At 37.9% G+C, this 25829-nt stretch overlaps 1 protein-coding gene across 3 annotated transcripts in view; it reads right to left on the reverse strand.

Moving 5' to 3' along the window:
* Window positions 1–2243: 2243 nt before the first annotated feature.
* The window catches only part of LOC102289709 (cadherin-22), a 167990-nt gene continuing 144404 nt past the window's right edge, over window positions 2244–25829 (reverse strand). For all 3 annotated transcript variants that reach the window (XM_005929747.3, XM_042223974.1, XM_042223975.1), the window contains 4 exons: window positions 11635–11752; window positions 8275–8424; window positions 7900–8001; window positions 2244–2989 (listed from right to left, as the gene is read on the reverse strand). In XM_005929747.3, the coding sequence (XP_005929809.1) occupies window positions 2457–2989; window positions 7900–8001; window positions 8275–8424; window positions 11635–11752 (903 nt within the window). In that variant the 3' untranslated portion in view covers window positions 2244–2456. The remainder of the gene's footprint in view (window positions 2990–7899; window positions 8002–8274; window positions 8425–11634; window positions 11753–25829) is intronic.

The following is a 25829-nucleotide window of genomic DNA, read 5'->3' on the forward strand; positions in this document are numbered from 1 at the left end:
TGGTCTACATAGTTTGTTTAAAGGACATTTACATGCAACCCTTCCTTTATGATTGTGAGTAGGGAGCTCATGCTGACCTACATTTGTATAAATCCATCCAGCGTACGACATTTGCTTGTCAGTGAGCAAATGCTGTTAGGCTAAAAGCTATGATTAATAATGAATGGCCAACCACTCCTTGGCACAGATGCACAAGTAAATACAAACACTGATGCAGTATGGATCAATACAGTATAATAGAGTACAATGCATATTGATGAAGCCAGGGATGTAAAATGTGATTTAAATTGTGAAATCAATTTGAGTTTCTTCTTTAACATAACTTAATTACTGGTGCACAATTTTTAAAGACTATCCATCCATATGCTAATTACAGAATTTTTCTGTAGTTATTTTTTTGACTGAAATAACTACAGAAAAAAAAAGATTTGCAACTATTCTGCAACTGCAATAACGTGAAGTCAAGTTGTGCTGCTAATTGTGGCATCACTGCTATACTTGTAAAATAGTGTGGCAGCATATATTTTGTCATGCTGCTGTTACTTTAGTTTTGTAGAATAAAAGTCTAGCTATACCTTTTTTTTTGTCGAGCAGTGATGGATGAGTTATGTTTGAAACATAGTTCAATGTCACTTCTTAGCAAACTATGAGTGGATACAGTAGCGCTACTGAAAAAAAACTGACATTTCTTTGAAACCCAGTTATGAAAGGACTTGAATGTGAATCCAAGCCACTGTCTGAAGGGCCATTTTAGCAGCAGGTCAGAAAGATAAAAGCAACTTCATAAACCTCAGCATCCTCTGGTGACTACGACAATTACTGTAGTTTGGCAGAAGGCAGCCAGGAGGGATACACGCTGAGAGGAGAGTCTTTGTTTGTCTGTGGCCTGTCATATGGTCTGTTTGTTTCCATCTACAACTATTCTCTGAATCTACCCCTGGTGTAAACAAAACCTAGCTCCACAATTATTCATAATTCAGCAGACATCTTCAGCAAACAAGTGGCAAACAATAATTAGTAACAGAGATGCTCTATTTACTTTATCTCCGTGATCTCATTTACAAAGCAATTCACTGAGTAATTTAGTTTATTGCACCAAGGGAGATGTAGTTTTTACCAAAAAATCAAATATTTATTTAGCTTTTTTTTTCATTTTCCATACATTTGCAAGTTAAGGTCAACACTGAAAAGGCTGTGGATACCAGGTGGATGTGACCACTTCCTTAATCACATTATCCCATAAAACTCTTTCTTTAATTAGACATAACCGTTCTTCCCTTACCCCAAAGGAAATAAAATGTCAAAAGGAAAATTAAACATCTCAGGATATGAAATAAACTGAACATATTGTACACATTCACACACAAATCTGGAATAAAGATTGGCTCCCTGTAGGACAAGGCTGAGCATCAGCCAATTCCAGGAAAACAGTCATTTTGTTTCGTCTTAAATCACTGCTGCGGTTTGTGCCTTATTGCCTTAAAAATGGCTGTGGAAAGGATAAGAAATGATTAACACACATTTTTTTCTCAGTTTGTCACCATAAACTCCCCTCCTTTTTTTTTATAAATCACTAAAATACAGCAAAAGTGCATCAGTCTTTGCCATTCAGACTAAACTGGCAGCTGTTTTCTTCGGCAGTTCTATTATTCAGTGTGTTGCCTCTGTTCTAGTTTCCTTTGCTTTTCGTATATCTGTTTGAAGTTGGTTATTATTTTACAAAAGTGGTCATAGAAAATAAATAGAAATATTTTCCAGAATGTAATTTTATATGACCCAGATGTCATCTCTTCACTGGTATTGTGTGGACTCCCCTGCTAATGCAGTTCTTCTTTCTTCCATGTTGTGTCGTTTGATTCATGATGTCCTTTTCCCCTCACTTTTTCATTAACACTTTAGCAGAGTTCACTCTTGTAGTTACCATAGTGAGCATGGTATAAATAAATAAATAAATACATAAAAACAAATAAATACATAAATATTTCGGCATCAAATAAATACATGACACTTTACCTTGGCATGGTTTACCCCCACCCATGTAATGCTGACAGTCCGTCTTTTAACTTAAAATAAATGTTCTTCTTTCCTGAGAGAAACAAACTCTCCCTTTGCACACGGTTAAATAGCAGTTTTAGATATCGCTCATTCTCTTCCTTATTTCATATGATCACCAGAGCTTTTTAATTTAAATCTTAAAACTCTCACACACAAGAAAAAACAAACAAGCGTAAAAAAAAGAAAGCAAAAAAAAAAAAAACCTCTCAAAGTTTTCTCAAAGGAGTTCAAAGTCTGAGACTGGGAATTTTGCTAAAGAGATAAAGAGGTGGTACTCTGACTTTAATGAGTACATAGACTGGCTCTGATCTCAGTAGCCTGCCAGAGGGTGAGAAGGGGAGAGAGATAAGTAGGAGGAAGAAGAGGGTGTTTAAAAGTGTCTCTGCTGAGAAGAAGCTGTGCTAGGACCTTTCCTCCTCAGGGTTTCCTGGTGCGTAGTAGCCTGCCAGTTGCCTGAAGCGTGGTCCCCATTCGCTGAGATAGGAGAAATCCTGTTCTGAGGTGGTGGACAGTGTATGAATGGAACTTAGCGAAAGCGCCGGTGAACTGGTGCCCTCAAAGGCGTATGTCTGGAAGGAGTCATATGGTGGCACTGACAGGTCAGCATCAGCCTGCTCCACCTTCTTTCGAATGTAGCCTTTGAAAAGGGAAAAGTCTGTTGCTGCCGCAGCAGCTGCCTCTGCGCCACTGCCACCCACTCGTTTAGCTTGTATCCACTGTGGCAGTGAGCGGATGTCTGGGCCAGAGTCACAGCTCTTGGCCTCTGGAAAGTCATAGAGGTTCCTCAGAGCACTCATGTCATATGCCTGAGTGTCCTGCTCCCCTCCACCCTCATCGTTGTACTTGATGACGTTATCCCTCATGTCCTCCTCGTCCTCTGTCATCCTCTGGCCCTTCCTGTGGCGTTTCAGGGTTAGAATCAGCAAAACAAGAACTGATGGACAGAGAGAGAGAGAGAACAAGAAAGTGAAAAGAGACGATATTTGTAATTCTACATTAAAATAACATATTCAATTCAATTCAGTGAATAGATTTTAAGACAAACACAAAAACACATATATCCGCAAACGTTCCCACACATGAATTCTCGTGCTTTGGTAAAACACAGATAAAAAGGTTCTCATTTACAGGTTTCTCATCACACAGAGGCTTAAACATATTGCATGCAAAAAGTGAATCCCTTTGACATTTTGTGATGAAAAAACACATAAAATGCCTACAGGTTAAGGCCCTTTTTTTTTTTTTTAAAATGTCCTATCAGTCTGTTAATCTGACTGTCAAACTGTCTCTTTCGCATCTTCAACCCATCTGGATTGTCCACTTCATCTTAAACAGTCTTTTTCAGCCATCTGCTAACTCACCGCCGGTGGCTAGGGTCCTTGCAGTCTAGTCTACCTCGCCTTCATCTGGGGTTTCATTCTATGATGTTGCTTTTCATCTGAGTAAAATGCTTCTATTTTGCATGCTCAGGTTTCTGCAATAAATTCCGCTCGTTACGTGTTCTCTTTCTCCTTACTGAGCTAGATGTGTATGTCGAGCATACACTGCACATGATGGATTTGCAAGTGCTTTCCATAGGAAAGTTTCTAAATACACCCATAGTAACTTTGATTTCACCTCTCGGGGCAAAGGCACCGCAGGGGAAGATAATATATTATCAAGTTTTACATTTCAAATGCATGAGCATTGATTTTTCAACATCTTGATTGCCTCGCTCAGAAATATGATTCAAAAGGCTTAATGGAGACCAATCTGTATATCAATACTCATCCAAGTCAAGTGAAAGTAAGAGTTTTTGTTTCTTCAGCTAAGAAATTGAGGAGACCACTCAGAAAGAGAGATAAATGCTTAAAAGTCTTGATTAAAAAGAATTGTGATAGATCCTGTTATGGACTAATGAGATGAGAGGAAAACAAAGGCTGTATGCACAGATAAATCAATCTGGCTTCAATTTCAGCTTAGTTGTTTTAATTACTGCCTTCATTTGTGATTAGACAAGTCTCACTTAGCTCAGACACCCACCCTCTAACTTCGTCATCCCTCCTCAGGGCTGCACTTTTCCCTCTGAAACTTCCACCAGATTTGTCTCAGATTTGCAACAACATTAAATGTCATTTACAGTGATGGTAAAAACTTATTAGAGCCAGTTATTAATGAATGATGCACACTGGGGAGTGTGACAAAGATAATGAACAACTCAATTTTGAGTAGTGGGATAAACAGCAATCTAGCTGCTCTTTGATCAGGTTATTAGCAAAGAAGAATGTGCAAAGGGATTTTTCTACAGTGCATAGTAAATACTCTGAAAGACAAGGATAAAAGTACTTTATTCTGATGTGCCTGTCAATACGATTGTACTAACATTCATTTATTAAAATAAAAGGAGAAAAAATCTACTGTAGATCAAAAACTGAACTGTACAACAGCATCAAAACAGCTTCTGACTCACTTCCTTGGTATTTTGTTATCGTAATGCACATTCGTTGTTGTTGTTGTTTATTTTTGTTCATGAAAAACGATGGTCTTTCGCTTCTGAGGGCCATATTTCACAAAAACCAGATTATAAATGGCAGCACTGTCCTGATTCACAAAACACTGCCAATTGCAAATTGCTGACAAATTGGCAAGTACTACAACACTCTTGCAGGCTCAGAATTGTTTCTGTCTCTAAAATGGAAAGCTAATTATTCTACTCTCCCGTTTTACAATATAATCTCAATAAGGGAAAATAAGTTGCCTGGCATGTTCTCTAAAATGCTTTGTTGTACCTACAGTATTTTTTTTCCTTTTAGCAGGCACAATAAGCAACAGCTCCAAAGGGATGCCAGTGAAGGGACATTCAGATAGATCATTAAGCAGTACACATCATGCATCTTCTGGAACAGATAGCCTAAAACAGATGCCTACAAGCCCACAGAGATAAAAAGACTATCAATTATAATGGTGCCTGTGCTGTCCTGGATGGCACATATTGTTTGATGCCCTGAACCCAAAATACCCATTCATACATTGTGAAAATGAGCTATAGTGACGTTGTTTCCGAGTCAAAATAGATGGATGTTAGAAATAGGTGCTGTGTACAGGAAATCCATACATGTTAAAGCATGTATATAAATATGCATAAGGGCACGGAAAATGTGATGCTGAAGGTCATATGATTATATTAATAAATATTTCACCTTTCTTCCCATCTCATTTCTTTGTACACCCTACACAACATTAGAATATAATAGTGATGGGATCTATACAACGAGTTGTTGCTGTTCCTGGCAATTGTTTTTCAATTGCTATAAATGCCCTAAAATTCATTTGTAAAGTGAAACACCCAGGGGGTTCATTGCCTACAGAGCTGTGACACAGACTAAAAAGCTTTGCTGATCTTGAATTGGATTTTATTCATCATCTCTGACTGATATGTACAGTTGTTCTCTTCTTACATTGTTTGCTGGGCTCCACTGGGATACGGTGTCTGTAGCCATTGTGTTTATTCTTCTCCTGTATGAATTGGGTAAATTAATTGCCAGGCGGCTGAAGAAAGAGTCACGGTTTGTGGTAAACTGTGGCACACACAGCCATGCATACTAACCAAGCACTAAGACAATTACTCTAAATTCACACTAATGTGAAGTATAATAGGAGGTAGGAAACTATGAACTCCTAGGTGCAGAACAGCCTCCCTTCAGTAAACTGTGTTAAAGAGTATGTGCTATTATGTGGCATTCTGAAGCGAAGATGATCTGATAGCCTCACTTTTCAAAAACCCTCCTAATGGAATTTACCTTTTAGGTATACAGATGCTTGAATTGAAAGCCACTGAAAACATATTTAACTAGGAGATTAGCACGTCTAAATTTCAATTCAACACCATGTACAGAGTTTACTCTTGCAGGAAGCATATGTACCTGCGCATAGCTGTCTCTTATACATACAAAGCTGGTCCCTATGTGTACAGATGTTGCGATAAGCGTTCCTGACAAGACGGTTAATTTACCCTTGGGCTGCGCTGGTTGCCCCCATGCGGGAGTTCATCACAAGCAGATGGGAGGTAATTGGAATAGATGCATGCAGATGCTGCAACGCAGTGAAATGGATTCATCACATCAGGCCTATAAATGAACTGATGGAGGGATTGTTTGTTCGTAAGGTAATTAGGCAGAAATTTGTTTTCATTTTTCTCATCACCCAACAATTGATATAATAGAGGTTGCCCAGTCTCTGGAGAGAGTGCTAGCTTGTTGGTTAGGCAGTCAGAGTGTATATCTGCATATGTGGGAGAGAGAAGATGATGTGCACACAATAACGTTGAATAGAGAGAATGAATTACATTGCAGTTACTAGGAGTGGAGTTGTTAATCTAGGTTTGCAATTTGTATAGGTGTATAGCATGTTATGTGGTGTAGTATGAAAAAGGAAAAGAGGAAAGTGTGCAGCTGAAGTGATACGATTCCTGTCACATGTCCCACTCTAGTGTTGTTATTCACACTACATGATAGTTGTGAAAACAGTGTTTATCCCCCTGATCCTAACCCCTGCAGTCCTGAGATTTGACTGTCCACATGATGACTAGCAGAATGTAGGCGCTTTAACCTAGCATGTCCTTCAGCTTTTTATATGAGGCACATTTACAGGCAAGAGAATGGCACGGATTACTTACACCATCGGAATAAAGAAAAAAACTGCATACTGCTTGTTTTTGTTCACTAAGCCACCCATTAAATAAAATATTTTGTACAGTCTATTTTCATGCACAGAATCGAGGTTTTTAGTAGTTTAAAGGCCATACCCAGGTTTTTCAGGGGGATGCAATGTTGCTCAGAGTACCATAACCACAATACCAGAGAAACCTTTTTATAGCCAGCAGAGGTTGCCTTAGATTTGTACACAACATTTTGTTGAGGCTTTTAAAGCCATGATGAATAAATGATGCTCTGCCTTTGAAGTTCACTGCAGTAGATGTCTCAGTTAATGGAGACAGAGTTTTAACAACTCTCATTAGAAAAGCTCTTAAAAGAAATAGTTAGCGATGTTATTCACAGTTGAGTCTGCATAGTGTCACATCATCCATCACTCAATTCCTGTGCAATGTAAAGTGTGTCGAGGAACGAGCGAGGGAAACAAAACACTGTGACAGCGCTGTGGTCTCATGCTGTCACTGTGGAGTGGAGCACCAACATGTACAGAAGGGGAAAGTGGGAAGGAAACTCATGAAAATTTAAAAAATGGCAATATCAAACATCTCTTAGGGGGTTAGCATATGCATTTATGTGTGCTAGGAGGTGCACATGTGTATGTGTCTCTCTATAAAAATCCAATAATTTCTGGAAAGCCCATTTAAAGCCTCTATTCCAAGTGCTGAGACTGCTCTTTTACATGTTTGCTTTCTCAAGACGACTTTCACTTCACTCCCATTCATTCCATCACAGTCTGTTCCAGGGATCAAAGTAGCTTGATATTGTTTACAAAACTAGATGTCATCTGTGCCTCTTTCTTCTAGTGAAAGCAGCAACAAAATGTGTTTTTAATCTGTTTTAATGTCTCTCATTTAAGTTTTTAACAAATATGCATTTTCAGTTTAATTATATATGGATTAAATATAAAACTGACCAGTCCAATAAAAGGTAACATGACTGTAGGAATTAATGACAAAAAGGCACTGAGCTTGAATTGATGTCATTAGGCCCAGCTGTCAACTAGTTGATCCCACTGTGAGTCCACTGAATCTCAAAGTAAACATCCCAAACTAAGCATTACAGCAAAAAAGCAAACGAATGAATCCATACAACAATTCAACATACAGCAATACATTCATCTTCCATGCATTTATAAGAACATTCATTTGCTTACCTATTAGTATAAGCATGCACACCAGTAATGCTATAAGTGCCCCAGGACTGAGAGCTGCACTCATTACATAGGCTGTGGCATTGCAGGACTGGATGGCTCCATCTGCATTATAAAACATAAAAGGAGCATTTACTTTGCAAATTCAACACAAGCAGTTTGTCAAAGCCTCATCTTGTAAAGAAAATGTCTTTTATCATGTATATATTATGATTTTAAGAGTGTGAAATCTCTGTAGAGGACCATTTTGATGCAAATTTATGCCCTTGTGTTATTTTGTTGTTTGGCATGTAGATGACCTTTTAGCACTCCCGCTTCTGCAGAAGGTGACAGTGATGATAATGTTAGTAATGGTGCAGCTCATACAGCAGCACTCACCTGTGTCACAGCCGCAAACACGAATGGTCAGGGTGCCTGTGGAGCTGAGGGAGGGAGGTCCACTGTCAACCACTAGAATAGGCAGGAAGTACACGTTCTGCTCATGGCGGTTAAAGCCTGACCGCTGAGTCCGGATGCCAGCTGTGTTGTCTGGGTCAGATATGGGTTGGGATCAGAGAGAAGGTAAAGCAGAGAAACACATATTAGTGTCTTTATGATAAATAATACCATCTATGTCTCCTTGATAGTGTCTAGCTTTTACTAGCCTTCAGTACATTTCATGGAACTCAAATCAGTAAGTTTATTATCACTGTTGTGGTTTTTTGTCTACTTTGTACTTACATCTGCACCGAGAAAAGCAGTAAAAAAAACTACTTGTAGAAGTGTTGTTCACTCAAACTTAAATAAATAATTATAGTTTTCAAGACTTGAAAGTTGACAATAATTCCAAGTAGAAGTAGAAGTAACTGAAGTAGAATAAATAATTTTAGTCGGTGCACAGTCCAAGGTTTCCAGATAAAGAATGTCAAGTTTAACCTGAGGTTAAACTTTTATGGTAAAATAAACTGCTTTTATGCCATTAACATTTAACATGTATCTTCTTTTTCAAAAGCAAACAACAAGAGGAGAGGAAATCACTGTGAAAGCCACTGTGTGAAATTAAACTTTACTTGTGTATGTACGAGCTCTCTGCCAGAGACAAAGATAAATGTAACTCAGAATACAGGATGAGGCTTTGACAAATAGAGTCAGAGTGGCTTCGAGGGTATACTTGCATAGAGGATAGCAAGTAATTCATCTCTTCAAACGTATATCACTGTTATTCGTGTTGTCTCGGAGCTCCTCTGACACATGTAGAACAATTTTCATATTACCGTTTAAGTACGGGAAGCCTACACCTCAGTTTGTCCTTTTGACTTTAACACAGCATTCCATTCCACTGCTACACGGAAAAGATTCTCCCTACATCTGCTACAGTCTGTATCCAACAGTAACAATGTAATTGATCACTTAATTTGTCAGTCCAAATGAACACAACAGTCTGAGACTGTATGCCTCTGAAAACTTTAAAACACCCCCACACCACGTATCGTTTAATTTCTGTATCCGGAAGGATAATTAGATTAGGATTCAGTTTTCAATTCTTTTTTATAACAAAATGTGTATTTTTATTTTCCTTTTAAATTTGTCTTATGTATCTTTTTAGCATGCCACGGGGCATTTCACCCATAACATGAAGGCAGTTTGTCATGTAGCAGCAAATTATATTTGTTGAGATAAGGTTTTGCTTTACAGACGACCAGCAACAACTTCAAAGAGTTTACCAACATGAAAAAAATGCCTTTTCATCATTGTGTGTCAAGACTTGGAGACAGAACGCAATGTGAGGCCATGATAAGGAAGAGAAGTGACAGATTGAAAGTGACAAGCTGACAAATGTGTCCATGAAAAAAAGGCAGTGTAAAAAAGAGGGGTAGAAGAATCAAAAGTCTGAGTGGTATTTTGTTTGCCTTACATCTAAACATATACATGTTCTGAGGTGTTGTTTGTGGGCTTGTAGGCTACATATATATATTTATATATGAAAGTTGTGTATTTTTTCCAGGGAAATAGGGTGACATTACATCTAAGAATATATGTATTGTGATTATTTACCAGTTTCCATAATCACCTACATAGAAGGCAGATATTGTAAGCAGACACTGATAACCTTTATGATTCTCCAATGTGTGTGTAAGTGTGCATTTTTTTGTGAAAAGGCAGAAAAACACTTGTGGTATACTTTTGCTGTCCCCAGTGTCTGTATCTTTATTATTGTGTTATATTTGTTGGATTCACATGTAAGCGAGCGGAACTGCAGCAGACCTTGCTGCCTCCTTTACAGTGACATTTCTGTGGCTCCGGCTGCTCCCCTGACATTTTCCTGGTGTCAGATCAATCTTGATTTAGCCAGTTGTCACATTCACTTAGGTACACATATCTAAACGACGGATCTGCAAGTGCATTTGCAAAAACACAGACAGGCATGGAGAAGCTCATCTTCCTGACAAAGCAAAGTCATCACTGGGGAACACTGATTTTAATGTTTCCTTACATTTTGCAGGTAGGTATAAATTTTATGTTCAACACAATATTTGAAAAAAAAAAAGTCATCATTTGAGGAATAGAGAAAAAATCCACTGTTAAAGTGTTCAAATGTGAAAGATATTCCAAAGCTTAAACATTTATATAAAAGGCTTTGAAAAAAATATAGTCACGGTACAACTCTGCAGTTTATGAGATATACCATAAAACCATAAAAATACTTTTTTTAAAATGCAGAGAATCATCCACATACTGGCATGCAATATTTTCTAATGATATTTTTCCCAACTAGCAGGAGCGTAACAGCTGGTGTTTATCCAAAAAATAATAATAGAAATATTTCCCTTTTATGAGACAAAGGTCTAATCACACAAAAAATACACAATTTTCCCTACACCGTAAAAAACATCTCAAACAACTTGTCTTCTGGCAGTTAACTTTATCGGTTATTTTATGTTAAAAACATCAACCATCTGGCACTGGATTAAAATAACGCAGAAACTGTAATTATGGATTTAAATTTATATTTTCACAAAGTTTTTTGAGCAACAGTCTTTTAAGTAAACATTGTCTTAAGGTGTATTTTTAAAAATGGATTTCACCAAATTTCTATATAGTGGTACGGTCCTTGCAGGGGGTATGTATACGAGTGTCCTGCTGCCTGTCCCCCTTAGGTGCCAGACTACTTAAAGCCAGAACTCGAGTGCCAGAGAGCCTTTTTGGTTTGTAGCTAGAGAGCTGTGTGTGGTGGTTGCTTAGTCCTGCTCTGTGAAGAGGAGTGTCTGTTTTGGTGATTCAGCCTTTTTGATTTACTTTATAATTCAGTGACAAAACTCGGGTTTAGTTGTTTCTTGTCTTTAAAAGGCGATAGTGGCTTGTCCGTCTCTTTCAATTTATTTAGTAAAAAAAATTAATACAAACTTTTAAGTTAGCAATTGTGCCTCCTTGTCTCCTTTTTTTCAACCTGGATACTTTTTGTTACTTTTCCTCATCACTTGGACCTTATAAGGGTCAATTATTAATAATAAAATATTATTAATTATATCACTTCATTATAGTGATAAGTATCAGTTCATTATAGATATGTCACACATGTGCACATCCAAATCCTTAAACTCACTCATAACAAATATAACACCTGGTCATAGACAGGACTCCTACTTTTACTGTCATTACCTAAAAATTCAATAATGCTGATAATCTTATCAGCATAGCTGCACAAATACTGAATGCTTATTCACACATAACTTTAATTTAGGATCTTTGCCCTCTTACCTTTTAAATCCAACAGGGAGAAGTACCGATTGCTGGAGGCTTCAGGGGCAAGATTGAAGTAGAAACGATGTCCAGACTGTGGCTCGTCCCTATCCACCACACTGATGGTGTGAATTAACTTAGGAAAGGAAAGAAGAAAAAGTGAAATAAAGTAACAAGAAAGGCACAGACGTTAAGACTTTTCTACGCATTTCAAATAAATGTATATATAAAAACACTTTGCATTTCAAATATTTCTTTTATAAACGAGAAACTGATGTGGAACGAGTGTACTTGGATGCAACAGACTAAGAAAGCGTCCGATATAACAGAGTAGTTTAAAGGGACTACAGTTGCAAAGAGACTTTAAAAAATCCTTTCTAGAAAGTTGACACAGCAAAATAATAAAAAAAAAAAGTCTTATGGTAGAAATGCAAAACTGCCATAAAATATCTCACTAAAAAGAGAAAAGAACTAAGAACAGAAAAAAAGAGCCAGAGTCAGAGACACTCTCTGATGTTGCCATATTTGTGCTAAGAAGGAGTAAAGTCAAAATGGAAATGTGTAGGAGAACAGAAAGAAAGACAGACTAGGTGGGGGTGTAGTTCTCGTATCTAATGCAATAATAATGATCCACATTCAAAGATAAAAATCAACTGTGATCCAATTTTGAGAACTCTGTGTGGATACAATAAGGTGAGATAGGATTCACTGTGAGCTGAACAGACATCAAACAGCCCCTGGAGATCCTTTCACCTTAACATGGGGCCCTCAGTGACAATTCATCTTCCTCTCATCCTATTACTCCACAGCCAGCATGAAACCACGAGCTGATAAATGATATTTTCACATCACATCCATCGGCTCTGTTTCTATGTTTCCTCTGCCAGTACACAACCTCTAAGACCATGTCATTACTATTTTGATTATCTTCATCTTTGTTTATTGCAAAACAATCACTGGGTTTAGGTAAATAAAATAAACCAAAAAAGCTGCAGACAAAACAGTACCTCTTCAAATTTGTTTGTTCAAAATAAATGTCAAAATGATCTACATGACATGGATGTTACGATGGCACTAGATGAAAAATATTTGTGATGCATGTGTGATATAACTTAAGTTATTTATTCACCCTTCTTTTTATATTAATGCATGTTATCTTAGCCATGTCTTCCAGCTGCCATTAACTAAATGATGTAAATATTTTCATAATAACTGATTTCATACAACCCACACTTAGTCAGATGAGTCACAGTTTGAACCACACTTATCTTAAAAAGTTTTTTTTAATCTCTTGAATCTCTCCCTTCTCTATTATGCCCATCCATGTGATTTCTGCACTTTAATATTAAATGAATATTAAAATTAATTGCACCTTCCTCGGTCTCTTGTTGGGACTGCTATCCCTCCAGCAGTTCTCAATGGCCACTAAACTTTATCCAACAAGGTGCATGAGCGTACAGGAAAGGTAGTGGAGGGGCCGGTCAAGTTAAGAGATTTTATGGGGCAAGCCAGTGTCAGTAATGAAAATTAACCAATGGGCAGGTGTCAGTGCTTGTAGTGCCAGCCCTTCAAGCCGACCTGTAGACTGTTTAATTATGTCAACAAAGAGAAAAATAAATTATAGTGATCCATTGGAAGATGCAAAGTATGCCTGATTACCAGTCCAGCCCTATCACTACATCACAACAAAGGTTGCTTGAAGTTAAAGATCACACAATAATACAGAGAAATCCACAACAACCAGATGAGACCCTGTGAGAAAGCACTTGGTGACAGGGGGAAGAAAAAACTCCCTTTTAACAGGAAGAAGAAGGAAAAAAATGAACATTTAACATACGTGAGTATGTGGATGATTATTTTAAGCCTCATCACATCTTAATTGTTTGATTTGTCAAAGTCAAAAGTCAAAGTCAAAGTCAACTTTATTTGTCAATTCTGCCACATGTACAGGACATACAGAGAATAGAAATTCCGTTACTCTCAAACCCTAGATGAAATAGCAAATGAACATTTAAATATAAGAGAGTGATTAAAAAATGCAAATAAAAAATAAAAAGTAAAAATTTAAATAAATACAATACAATTTAACAAGAAAGCTATGCAATATACAATATACAATATTCAGGTAAGGGTAAATGACATTGAGTGTAAACCAGGCAGAGTAGTGCAAATAGGCAAATAGTGCAAATGGAGATCTAGTAATATACGGTAAGAGATTTGCAATCAACTTCAGTGGTTCTGATAAAATTACAAAAACAAACAAACAAACAAAAAACAGTCGTCATCAGCAGCATCATTCTGATTGCAAACACAGCTTCCCTCTGACCTAATCTACATTCTTTAAAGATTTAGGACTTATGCTCGACACTCTGCACTTAGTTGCAAAACACCGCATTATATGACAGAGATAAAGTGTCTAGGCAGAAAATCATTGCATAAAACAAATTATTAAAAATATACATATAAAATGTAAATGGTTGAGAAAGGAATGTGGAACAGGCAATATCTCCTGAAGTCCACCACTGTTATAATTTTTGTAGAACCTTGTAAAAAGACCAGCAAATTTATTTTAGCCTTTATAGTGGGGTTATTTTTTGTAATATTGTTTTTGGTGTTGAGGCAGACAAGTTTTATCTTGTACTAGGTGACGGGTACATGTACACACACACACACACACACACACACACACACACACACACAGAGTTCAAAATCAGTAGAGACACACACAACAAACAACCTCCAGAACTCTTAAGTGAGGCATTTTTCAGAATGATTAAAGCAGGTGTTCGACAGTTGTAATTCCTTTGTCTGGTTTCAGAAAAGCACGCAGGATCAGATAAGATCAAGAGAAATGAATCAAGCCATTACTCAGCTGTTAGTCTCTTCTTTTAGATGCAGGATACAGGTGCAGAAAAATGTTAAAGAGTTTTTTTTTTTATTGAACTAAACCCTTCTGTCTTTTCTCTTCACCCGTATGCCTCTTTGGCCTGTTCTCACTGTTTGTCACGGTGATTACCTTTTTCTCTAATTGCTCGTCCTTTACATTTATCTTTTACAAAGTGTCTCCCTTTCATCCTTTTACAAAAATGCGTCCTTCATTCATCATCTGTAAATTGATTATTCAAACAATATTATTTTAGATGTAATCCATGTGGTTCACATATAAAGTCATCTGCTTCATTGTGTGATTTTAAGCTCAATTTGCCCGTCTGTGAGACAGCCTCATTTATGGCACTGCACAGAACTCTTTGAGCCTGAGTGATGGCTATGCATTACTGTGACTAAGCTACTGCTGAGCACACTTCCGGGCCACAATTGTGCCTTCACAATAAACAGCGTCTCAGGATTGACGTTGCATCACAAACACAGAACAGGCTTAGTCATACTAACAGCTCAGGGAGGCTGTTTTGGAAAATATGCCTTACTTTGTAATTACAAAATGCTACAGCATGATTTCAGACTAAATCACTGCTTCTTCCTCAGTGTGGTGCAAAATCTCCACTCACAAATTATAGAAACGCATGGACTATGAAATAGTGGCTGTACTCATAAAATGTGATTAAAAAAATGAAAGCATATTATGAGACGACTCAAATCCCACATTTTATATTCAACATTTTTTACACATGAGCCAGTGTCAAGAGAATCATATCAGGATATCGTCTGCAGTTCGCCTTTCTCACGTCCGCCACACACCGTGAGCCTCTCCATATCAGATACGGGCACACTCCTCGAAATACAGTTTGGTTGAGCAATGTGAGTGCTTGGTTACGGTCTGCAGTGCCCAGATAAAACTCCCAGAACAATTTACCTTTACTGTTTTTAACTCAGACACAATCAGACATAACACAGACTTTCTAGGGCACTGGCAAGTCTGTTTAATGTGAGATCATACTGAGTCACATGCAGCTTTGCAAGTTAATGTCAAGAAGCATTAAGAGCGGCATTACATGTGTGTGGTAGCTTAGACATGTAGAATGAGGTTCTATGCCCACAGGGCATGCTTTTTTCCTCAGTGTTATTGTATTGTCTTTTTGTTACAATATAAAGCACCTTGAGCCGACTTAGCGCTTTATAAACAAAATTGAATTGAAAATTGAAAAGTTTTTTTGCACAGTATCAGAGGATACAAATCTTCTGTAGCTGTCTTTGGTGAAAAAACACCAAAGTACACAGTGTTTTGTATTGTCAGTTTGAAAATAGGACAATTTTGGATATAGTTCAGCATGACAGCACTAATCAGTGTCACTTCTTTCTCCCTAACCAATCAAAACCAAGAAGAGGTGGGACCTACAATATCAATACTGTCCAGAGTGCCAGAAGAAGAAACTGATTCTAGCTGTCACTGACAAACTAGTAATTTACAATCTAACATCGAAGAAGACGGTTTTGTAACCTAGCAACAATAAGTGCTTCAGAGAAGTGTTCTAAAAATGGGGTCATTCGTGGATCTAGAGTTAAGAAAAAAAGAAACAAACAAAAAAACCCTTCAGCTATAATGCCAGGATCCAACCTTATACATACTCTAAATGTAAATGATGTTTAATGTAACCCCAAGATATTTTTGATATCTTCTTTTCCACAATGATGTGGAAAAATGAGCAATGCCATCTCATTTGCTTTCTTGATTGGAGCACCGTGACTAAAGTTTCCTACACACTTTGAATATGTCACACATTGCCAGTGTTGGTACAAACATCCATGCCACAGTCGGCATGTTGTCTCCATCAGAGTTATATGACTGCTTTAATCGTGAATTGCAAATTATTTCATGAAAATACTGTAAACCATGGCTCAAATGTTTGCACTACTGTTTTATATCTTTGATTTCTTCTATAATCACACTTCAATTCATTTAATATGAGAATTTAAAGAAGAGCAAAGGCCAAGCAAAATTCAAAAAGGGACAAACATACCCTCTAAAGACATTTGTATTTCCCAGAGTATTTTGACCGGCAATAAACATCTTTACGTGTGTGTGTCTTCTCACACAATAACATAGACACAGTGACATAGGGCATAAACTACCACATATACACAGTGATCTATGAAAAATACAGTTCAGTGTTGTATGCCAAAACGGGATGATAGTTTCTTCTCATCGTTCTCTGAAGCACTGTCAACTTTATTTCTCTCTGAAGGTAAAAGAATAATGAGCAAAGAGAAGACACAAGCAATAACTTTATAATCAACCGGGGGATGAATCTACTCCTCTATTTGAAGAATATGAACAACAGTGACGATGTAGTAAATGAGCCATGATCTGCTTTCTGTGACTGTGCCCTCAGTGGGGGGGACTCTCTTGCAGCATCGCAGGGTGAGTGGAAACTAAGTGCCAAGGGAGAGAGTGTAAAGTGAGGGAGAGAAATGAGAGAGGAGTGTGTGGGAGTTTATCGAGCAGCTAGTGAAGCTCCCTCAAGCACAATCACCTAATTAGATTTCTATCTAGCAGTCCCCTTTCCTGACCCCCTTAAATCTCTTGCATCTCTGGAAAACTACAGGGGGAGACTTCCCAAAAGTACACCCCATCTACACTATAGGTGTCTGAAAGGTGAAGGTTGTGAGGCAGAGGAGGCTTTCTCATTCACAGTAGAAATCAGCCATTTCATGATGGCAGTGGGGAGGGTAATGAAAAAAATAAATAAATAAACATTGAACTACTTAAAATGTGTAGTGCTGGGTTCATCTCTGAAGCCTGGAATTCACCGCAAGCATCAGCGGTGCGTTTTCAAATGCATCCATTATTCTGAGTGGTGAAAAGCATTCTCCTGTTGCCCAGCGTAGAATTAAACTGACTCAATGCATTGTGCAAAACTTGAGTCACATTGCATGGCCAGACTAGACTGTCAAAAGATACATGCGAAAAATAAAAAGTAATATTAACTGGCACCATAGAAAAATCGTGAACTGGTTCTTGTAGAAAACCGGTACCCAGCATCCAATTTTTTGAAATTGCTAGTCTGCTTGTTTATCCATCCGATTTCAGGTTGTGTGCCAGAGGAGGGAAATGGCATTGCAGTATATAGTGTGGATATTGACATAACTTTTATTTTTATTGCACAACACCGCGATGGTAAAGTGGAGGAATTAATTTTTCTTGGTGTAATTAACATACTGCATTACTTTTAGGGAAACGCATTCAGTGTAATGTGTGTAATAATTACTTTTTCTGAGTAGAGATCCGAACACTGATCACAACAAACATGCAACAACATTGTATCAATGTAATGTCTTTCGTATGCAGCTTAGCAATGGTGGTCATTGTCAAAGTGAATCAATGAGGAATCGAATCAGTAAGTGATATCAATAATAGAATCAGAATTACTAAATTCTTATCCATTCCCATTCCTTGTTCACAGTACTCAAATGGACTCCACAGTCACCAGATCTCAATCCAGTAGAGCACCTTAGATGGGAAATGTGCATCATGGATATTCGCTGACAAATCTACTGCAACTGGGTAATGCTATCATGTCAAAGTCTAAGGAATGTTTCCAGCATCTTGCTGAAAATTAAGGCAGTTCTGAAGGCACAAAGCCCGATCTGTTACTAGCAAGGTGTGCCCTAACATAGTGTTGTTAAAATATATTCACTTACCAGGTTTTGAGGTAAAAATCTGAATTGCCCTCAAAAGAAAAACTATAGTACTGACTGTCTGCCTTTTTTGAGTGTCTGATTTAAATGGTTTAACTCAATCATTATGACATTATGCTGACAAGTGTCCTCATGTGTTCCTGCAAATAAAAGCTAAGCTCTCCAGAAAAATTACAGAAATTAAGTATATTCATTTTATTCGTTTAGTTACAAAAAAAGCTCATTTAACATTTTAGATGCAGTGACAAATATCATTTGACATCCAGACTTTCTGCCTGAAGAAAAGAAAGTTGTACTGAATGCACAAAGACCTTGATGCTGTAAACACTGACAAGGTTAATTTGGGGAAAAAAAGGGAAACTGTGAATATTCAGTCTGTCAAGTCTGCTGGTTCATCTGATTCAACATTCACATTTGAAAGACAAAAGGAAGAGGCATTTGGTAAGTAGAATAGATGATTCATTCAGTCTCCTACTCGTGAAGCACTGGCAAAACTATGAGTCTGTCTGTATTTTCATGTGGTTTTTTTCCTCATCTCTGCTGGTTTACGCCTTGTTTTACCAATTCCTCCTTTATATCTGATGTGTGCTTGTCTTAGTCCTTTATGCATATCCATAAGGTGAGTGAACAATGTGCTCATATGTGTGCTATGTGAGTGCAGGATTAGCATTTAGCTATTTCAAACTCAGTCCTCGAGGGTTAGAGGTTGGCAATATTTTGGCCAAACTGAGGTGATCTGTCGCATTGACCCACTCAGCCAACTGTAAGACAGCATGGCAGAGCTGACAGGGCTCTGTTACCCCAGGCCACACTTAGTATTTGGCTTTCCAACCAGCCTTTTTTCTGCACACATTGCACTATATGATATCTGTCTCTTTGCATTTAATCAGATAAATACCACGAGGTGGGTGAGGGATGGCGCATGAACACAGTCATGTGCCATTTAGAGAGGTGCTGAACACTGGGGAAAATTGCCAAATCAGGGCACGGACCAGGAATATCAAATGTTAAATGTAAATTAAATCCTGTAAAATCTTAATAAAATTAAGTTACGTATGTATTATTTTGTGTGATTCATGGCCCGAATGGCAATTGTAGTTAAAATGGATCACATCATAAGACCATTAAGACTCATTCATAATTTGGGTGTTGAATAGTGATCTGTACGCTACTAAATTGGCTTTGTTTATTTGCTATGATAATTTAACCTTTATATTTTATAGATTTGCATGGCTCTGTTATGCAAGTCTGTTTAACTCAGACTTTGAAAGCCTGTGACAGTTAAAAACAGCTTTACAATTTTTTTAATGTTTTCATTTGAATTCTGTAGACATTGTGCTTGCGCTGTAACTATGTAAAGACAATCTTTTGTCACATATTTTAGAGGGCAAACAGTACTCCTTTTTTAAACTTGCTTGCTGTGAACAATATTAAGTGTTGTTTTTCTCAGGGTTAGGAAATATATTACCTCAAAAAAAAAATCTAATTTTTGTGTCTACATACAGTATGTGTGTCTCTGGTGAACAGCAGCAGTCTGAGAGAGTTTGGGGATGTACGCAGAAAATTGCCAGCACTTCCTTCGTTAAATTTCTCTTAAGAGTCATTCTGAGACATGAACTCACTTTCAGTTAAATCCTAAATGCAAAGATGTGGGAACAAAATCATAATTGGAGGGTTTCATTAATCAACACTATAATTTAAAGAGAAAGGCAGTTTTTAAATCTCTAAATGACATCAGGATCTTTTACTATAGGAAATTCATTGAATTTCGCAATGTTTAACAAATAGTCACTGAGGGCTCATCAGTGTCCTGCATTGTTGGCATTTTATTGTATTATGTTTCCTCTGTCTACACTCATTGTAGTACTCTCGTGGTTTAAATCATACCTAACTGAGAGGTCTTTCTCTGTCTCTATGGGAAATCACTCTTCCTCCTCTGCACCTCTCCGTTGTGGTGTGCCCCAGGGGTCTGTGTTAAGTCCCACGCTGTTCTCTCTCTATCTGCTACCCCTGGGAAAAATTTTCAGGAACCACAATATCTCTTTCCACTGCTATGCGGATGATATCCAAATCTATTCCCTCTGATGATCTCCAATCCCCGCTATTGCCGTTGCTTAACTGCCTGTGTGACGTCAAAGACTGGCTACTGCATAATTCGCTCACCCTCAACGAAAATAAAACAGAAATGATCGTCTTTGGTAGCCACATGCCGTTGAAACAGCTATCGGGGACCTTAGGTTCTTATGCCAGTCACCTATCGTCTACTGTAAGAAATCTTGGAGTAGTGCTGGACAGTTCCCTCAAATTAGATAAGCAAGTGGCTGCAGTAGTAAAAACCAGCTTCTTCCAACTACGCCAAATTTCGAAGGCAATGCCTTACCTACAACACAAGGACCTTGAAAGGCTCATTCATGCTTTTATAACCTCTAGGCTGGACTATTGTAATTCTCTTTACCTAGGCCTGCAACTGTCCCTCATCCAACGCCTACAATTAGTCCAGAATGCCGCTGCACGCCTTTTAAGCGGCACTAGAAGACAGGATCATATCACTCCTATTCTAGCTAACCTTCATTGGCTTCCTGTCAAATACCGTATTGTTTTTAAAATCCTTCTATACACTTTTAAAATTTTAAATAACCTGGCACCTAGCTATCTGATTGACCTTCTTAATTTATATATCCCCACAAGGGCACTCAGATCCTCTAATCAGGGGCTCCTAATGCAACCAATGTCTCGACTAAAGACGAAAGGGGATCGTGCCTTTGCTTTTGCTGCACCAAAACTTGGAACAGCTTGCCGGTTGATGTCCGTGCGTCGGAAACTACTCAATCTTTCAAATCACGGTTAAAAACTCATTTGTTTAAGCTCGCCTTTCAAACCACTTAGTATAATTTCCTCCCGGTTCGTGCTTGTTGTAATATTACCATTCTATAACTGTATTTTTTGTTGTTGACTGTTCTCTTTTGTTGTAAATCTGCAAATATGGCTCGTCTGTGAAGCACTTTGTTGTACCTGTGACTTTTAAATGTGCTATAGAAATAAAATTGAAATTGAAATTGAAATTGTGATTGTGGACTTTAATTCCTTATTTTGTCTTTTAGATGCATTCATATTTGAATAAACAATAAAATAGTGAAGGACACCTTAACAGCGCCACTGAATTTATGTCAAACTAAGTACAATGTGTTTTGAAGTAACATTACGTGCTTATTTCTTTCTTACATCTTATTGTACATTACTGATAGCAGTGTGCCGACTTTTCCTCGTCAGGCAACATTTTCCCTTTGTTGTTTCATATTCTATCCAGGTCGTTTTTAAAAATGTACACTCCACTAAAAAAGACTCTACACAACTATATTTACTGTGGAGATGTACCTGGAACTGATCCTCTGGAAATGGATTAAGGATGCATTTCTTTTTGGCAAGGTTGTGCACATGTGTTCTACATGATAGAACCGTAAATCCAACCTGTATTTTGTATGTGGTTGTTTTCACTGTATTTCTCTTTAATTCAGGCTTATGGAAAGTTTTTTTTCTCTCTTTTAATCTCTGAACATCAACCTGCATAAGAAGGATGCAAAGGAAGGCTCTGTAAATGAAAGGTGAGAAGCTATTTAACAATTTTTGTGTCACGGCCCTGGTGTGAACTGTCTCCAAGCAAAAGCTGCTTTGCCACTTTCACCCATTTTTTATTCCCTTCAAGCACACCGCACCGCACTCCACACACACACACACACACACACACACACACACACACACACACACACACACACACACAAATATGTTGTATTGCCAACTCTTAAATAGGATCAAACCCAACCGCAGTTAAAAGGCTTAGGTAAATCTGATTTTCTCTGTGGTTCCACCAAAAGCTAGACCTGAGCCAAGGAGCTGACACTCTGTGAACGAGACTGGGTGATAACAGAGCACACAACAGGAGACAATGAAACGCTCTTCATTAGCGCAGTAAACCGGGGGTTGATCTGACACATTAAGAGTGTGACAGTGCAGCCTGTGTACAGCATGTGTGTGGGTGTGTGTATGCATGCCTCTATTTTTCTTAGCATGTGTCTGTGCAGGGACAGGCAACCATAGTGGTATAATTCAAGGTAAACAGAGCAAATACTGTACATTTCATTGATAATAGGATTGATTGATGGCAAGGTGTATGCCTAAATGATTTAGGTATTAAATAAATTACTTTAATTATGAATACTCAAGACCTGCTATCAATCACTCGATATAAAGTTTGCCACGCATGTGGGTTTAGCTGATTTGAAAAGACAACTTGAAACTGATAGAAAACTCCTCTGTGAAAAGTTTCAAATCTTGAGCCAAACTATTTGATGTCGATTTAGTTTCACGACAACAGGTGTTATGTGGGCTCTAATGAATTCTCCCTGTGAAGTGATGCTTTAAAAAACACAAACAAACAGTGTAGACACTGAACAAAACAACAGTAACCTGATCTAACCTCAGATTACCACTAAAAGACTCCAGATGAAGTGGATGAAGTGCACATTATCTGAATCTAGACGTTTATACATTAGGCAAAAGATGACACCACGACTGTGTTTGACATCTCTGTTTTCCATGAGAAAGTAATAAATGTTTAATTACTTCTCTTTCTGAAAGCTGCTGGCCTGTCCAAGTTTCTAAATTGATTAACAACATTCTCGGGAGCTGGAACAAAATCGAATTGCATTTTACACATCTGTCAAGTCATGCTTATACCTCTAGGCTCCTCTTTTGGCAGCTTATTTTGCTGAATAAATAAGTGCATCTTGGGAAGCAGCAGACATCAAAGTATTTCAAGCACATTAGGCAACAACACTTTGCTTCAATAGAACCCTACAATTTGGATTTTGTTTATTTATTTATTTATTTTTTTGTCAAAAAAAGTTACAGCAACTGTCGCTTTGGGGTTCTAGGGTTTAGTTGTGTTCCCTCTGTTTGGTGTCTTCCCTGCTTGTGTATCCCCTTAGTGTAGTAGGTCTCTGTGTTTAGTCCGCGTCTCTGAGCCTGTGTTAAGTTTGTGTGTTGTGTCATTACTTGTATGTTTTATTGTGAAGGTCTGCGTCTTATGTGAGTGTTTTCAGTTTGCCTCCCTGCTCTCGTCATGTTAATCACTCCCAGCTGTGTCCCCCACCTGTGTGTAATCTCCCTGTGTTTCTCTGAGTGTATTTAAGTCGTGTCTTCTGTCTTAGTAGTTGCTGGTTCGTCTGTGTTGTTCCCCTCCATCTTCCTGCGTATCTCCCTCCGTTGTCTCTCCGTGTCTCCCTACATCTCTGGGTTTGGTTTTAGGTTTGTTTTGTTAGTTGTTCCAGTTTCTCGCCTCGCCGTTTCTGCTTGTTTATCATCCTCCTTACTAAATAAAGTTCACTCTCATCACAAGCTGCATCTTCGGTCCTAATCTACAACTCCACACGTAACATAAGTAATTTAATGACACTTTGCAAAGCCATCCAGCAGCTGAACTGGACACGTTAACAGGTTGGTTGTGGACCAACTGTCTGTGTCTCCTTGACACTTCTGATCTAAAATGTGAAATGTCTGCACCCAACTTAATAATAAAAAACAATAACAAATAAACAAATTAAAAGCACTCATCTGTGAAAAAATACTTTAAATTTGAACTCGTATCATAAAACATCCAAAAACAAAATTGGTTTTTAGACCACTTGCTCTATGTTTTAATATGTAGGGACTCACAGTGTCTACAGGAAACCATTTTTATATTATCCATGGAAATTACAAAAGGTCAAATTGTTTCCTGCATGTCTCCCATTGGTTACCCTTGAGCATGAATGTGAGGCTGAAAATGCTTTAAACAATTAATTTCAATCCTTACAGCCTACTCAACTTCCCATAACAAAATTTAAAGAGACTCTGTAGAGAAAATACAAAAAATGAAAACGGAAGAAAAGGAACAGATGTTCCTGCCATTTGCCAACCTCACAGGATGATAGTAAAAATAAATAAATAAAATGAAATAAGAGATGGATGGATAGACAGCACAGTCTTGTGCATGCACTTTTAGTTTGTAATTACAATGTGAAATATTTCACTGCCTTTCTCTCTAATGAGAACATTAAAAAACCTTTTCTTTTACAATGCTGGGAGCCAGCAATGATCTTTTTAGCTGGAAGACTAATCATCTCTATGTGATTAGGAGCTGAAGGTTAATGTGGGCTCTCACAGATGGGAGACAGAGTGAGGTGGGAGTGAGGGAGATCAGACCAGACAACGTTCTAGAAAGGCACAGACTGGTGGTACTGCAGAGGCACAGGGGGGCTATAAGTGGTTAAGAGTCTGTGGATCAAGGGGAGGAGAGGCCTGAGCCTCATTACACATGTAAATGCAGCTTCCAGCATGGAGGCCCCACTTTAAAGCCTTGCTGTTTTAATTATTCCTTTGCTCTGCACACGATAATTGGCTCTAACTCAGCTCAGGGCCTGTTGGCTATGTAAGGTGAATATAACACCCTAATGACTTTGTCCATTTTTAATGGTGATCAGTGGAAAGACCTGGCCTTCTATTGGATTGGAAATAGCCACATCAGTGCCTTTGTCTTGATTTTCGCACAGACTCCCACTGTTTGATTGTTGGGTATTAATGTTTTATCGCAGGGCTTATATGTTTTCCATTTAGAAAATTAATTAATGAATGAATGGTTGAACTGACTGAAATTCTTTGAATTAAATTTTATTTAAACGGTGCACTATTTGCCGTTTTAGCCCTGATTGGATTATAAGATGCTATTAAATCAAATATCAGAAACCACTTTCTTTCCCACAATGAAACAACTTTCAACAGACAGATCACGTCTTAATTAAAAAAGAAAAAAAGAAACACCTGAAAAAGGCATAAGTGAAGCATATCAGAATTAGGGGCAAACATTAAAGGTAGAATTAAAATTCTATCAAGGTCATGAAGGAAAGACGTCTCTCTCATGAAGAGCCTGTTAAGTGACATTTTAAAGAAAAGACTTCTTGACAGGCAGAACAATATGACTGAATCAATCCAATCAAATACATTTCTGGGATAGATATCCAGTATCAAAATCTGTAATTATTTTATAATAATGTTTTAATTTATAGCAAATGAATAAATAAATACTTTGGAAAGCAATTAACTTTCTGACACAGGACTCGTGGGGGAATTTGTGCCTTTGCCCTAGAGCTGAGTCTAAAGTTGCCTTTGGTGTTAAGTGTCAAACAGATCATAGAGTGGAGCTGTGCAAAAATATGGAAATAATCAGGAATTACAAGACAATAAATAGAATAAATAGGCTGGTTTGTAATCTAGGTACAAAAACATTTTATTGCACACACACACACACACACACACACACACACACACACACACACACACACACACACACACACACAGAGCAGGAATGCATCTCACATAGACTTTGAGATGCATTCCTGCTAAGACCACGAGGGCTGTTCCACTTTCAAGTGCACGAGGGCAGTTTTTTTTAAACAATTTAATCACACTTTTGATAAGTCCAGTTTCTTTAGACTTTACCTCAGAGACTTACTCCCTGTTCTTCATATTGCCCACTGCACCACAGGGCTATCAGTAGAAAAGTGAAAGGAATAATACTAAGCAAA

This window comes from Haplochromis burtoni, unplaced genomic scaffold, assembly GCF_018398535.1.
Source record: "Haplochromis burtoni strain Fernald_Lab_line unplaced genomic scaffold, NCSU_Asbu1 Contig_125, whole genome shotgun sequence".
Classification (NCBI taxonomy): Eukaryota; Metazoa; Chordata; class Actinopteri; order Cichliformes; family Cichlidae; genus Haplochromis; species Haplochromis burtoni.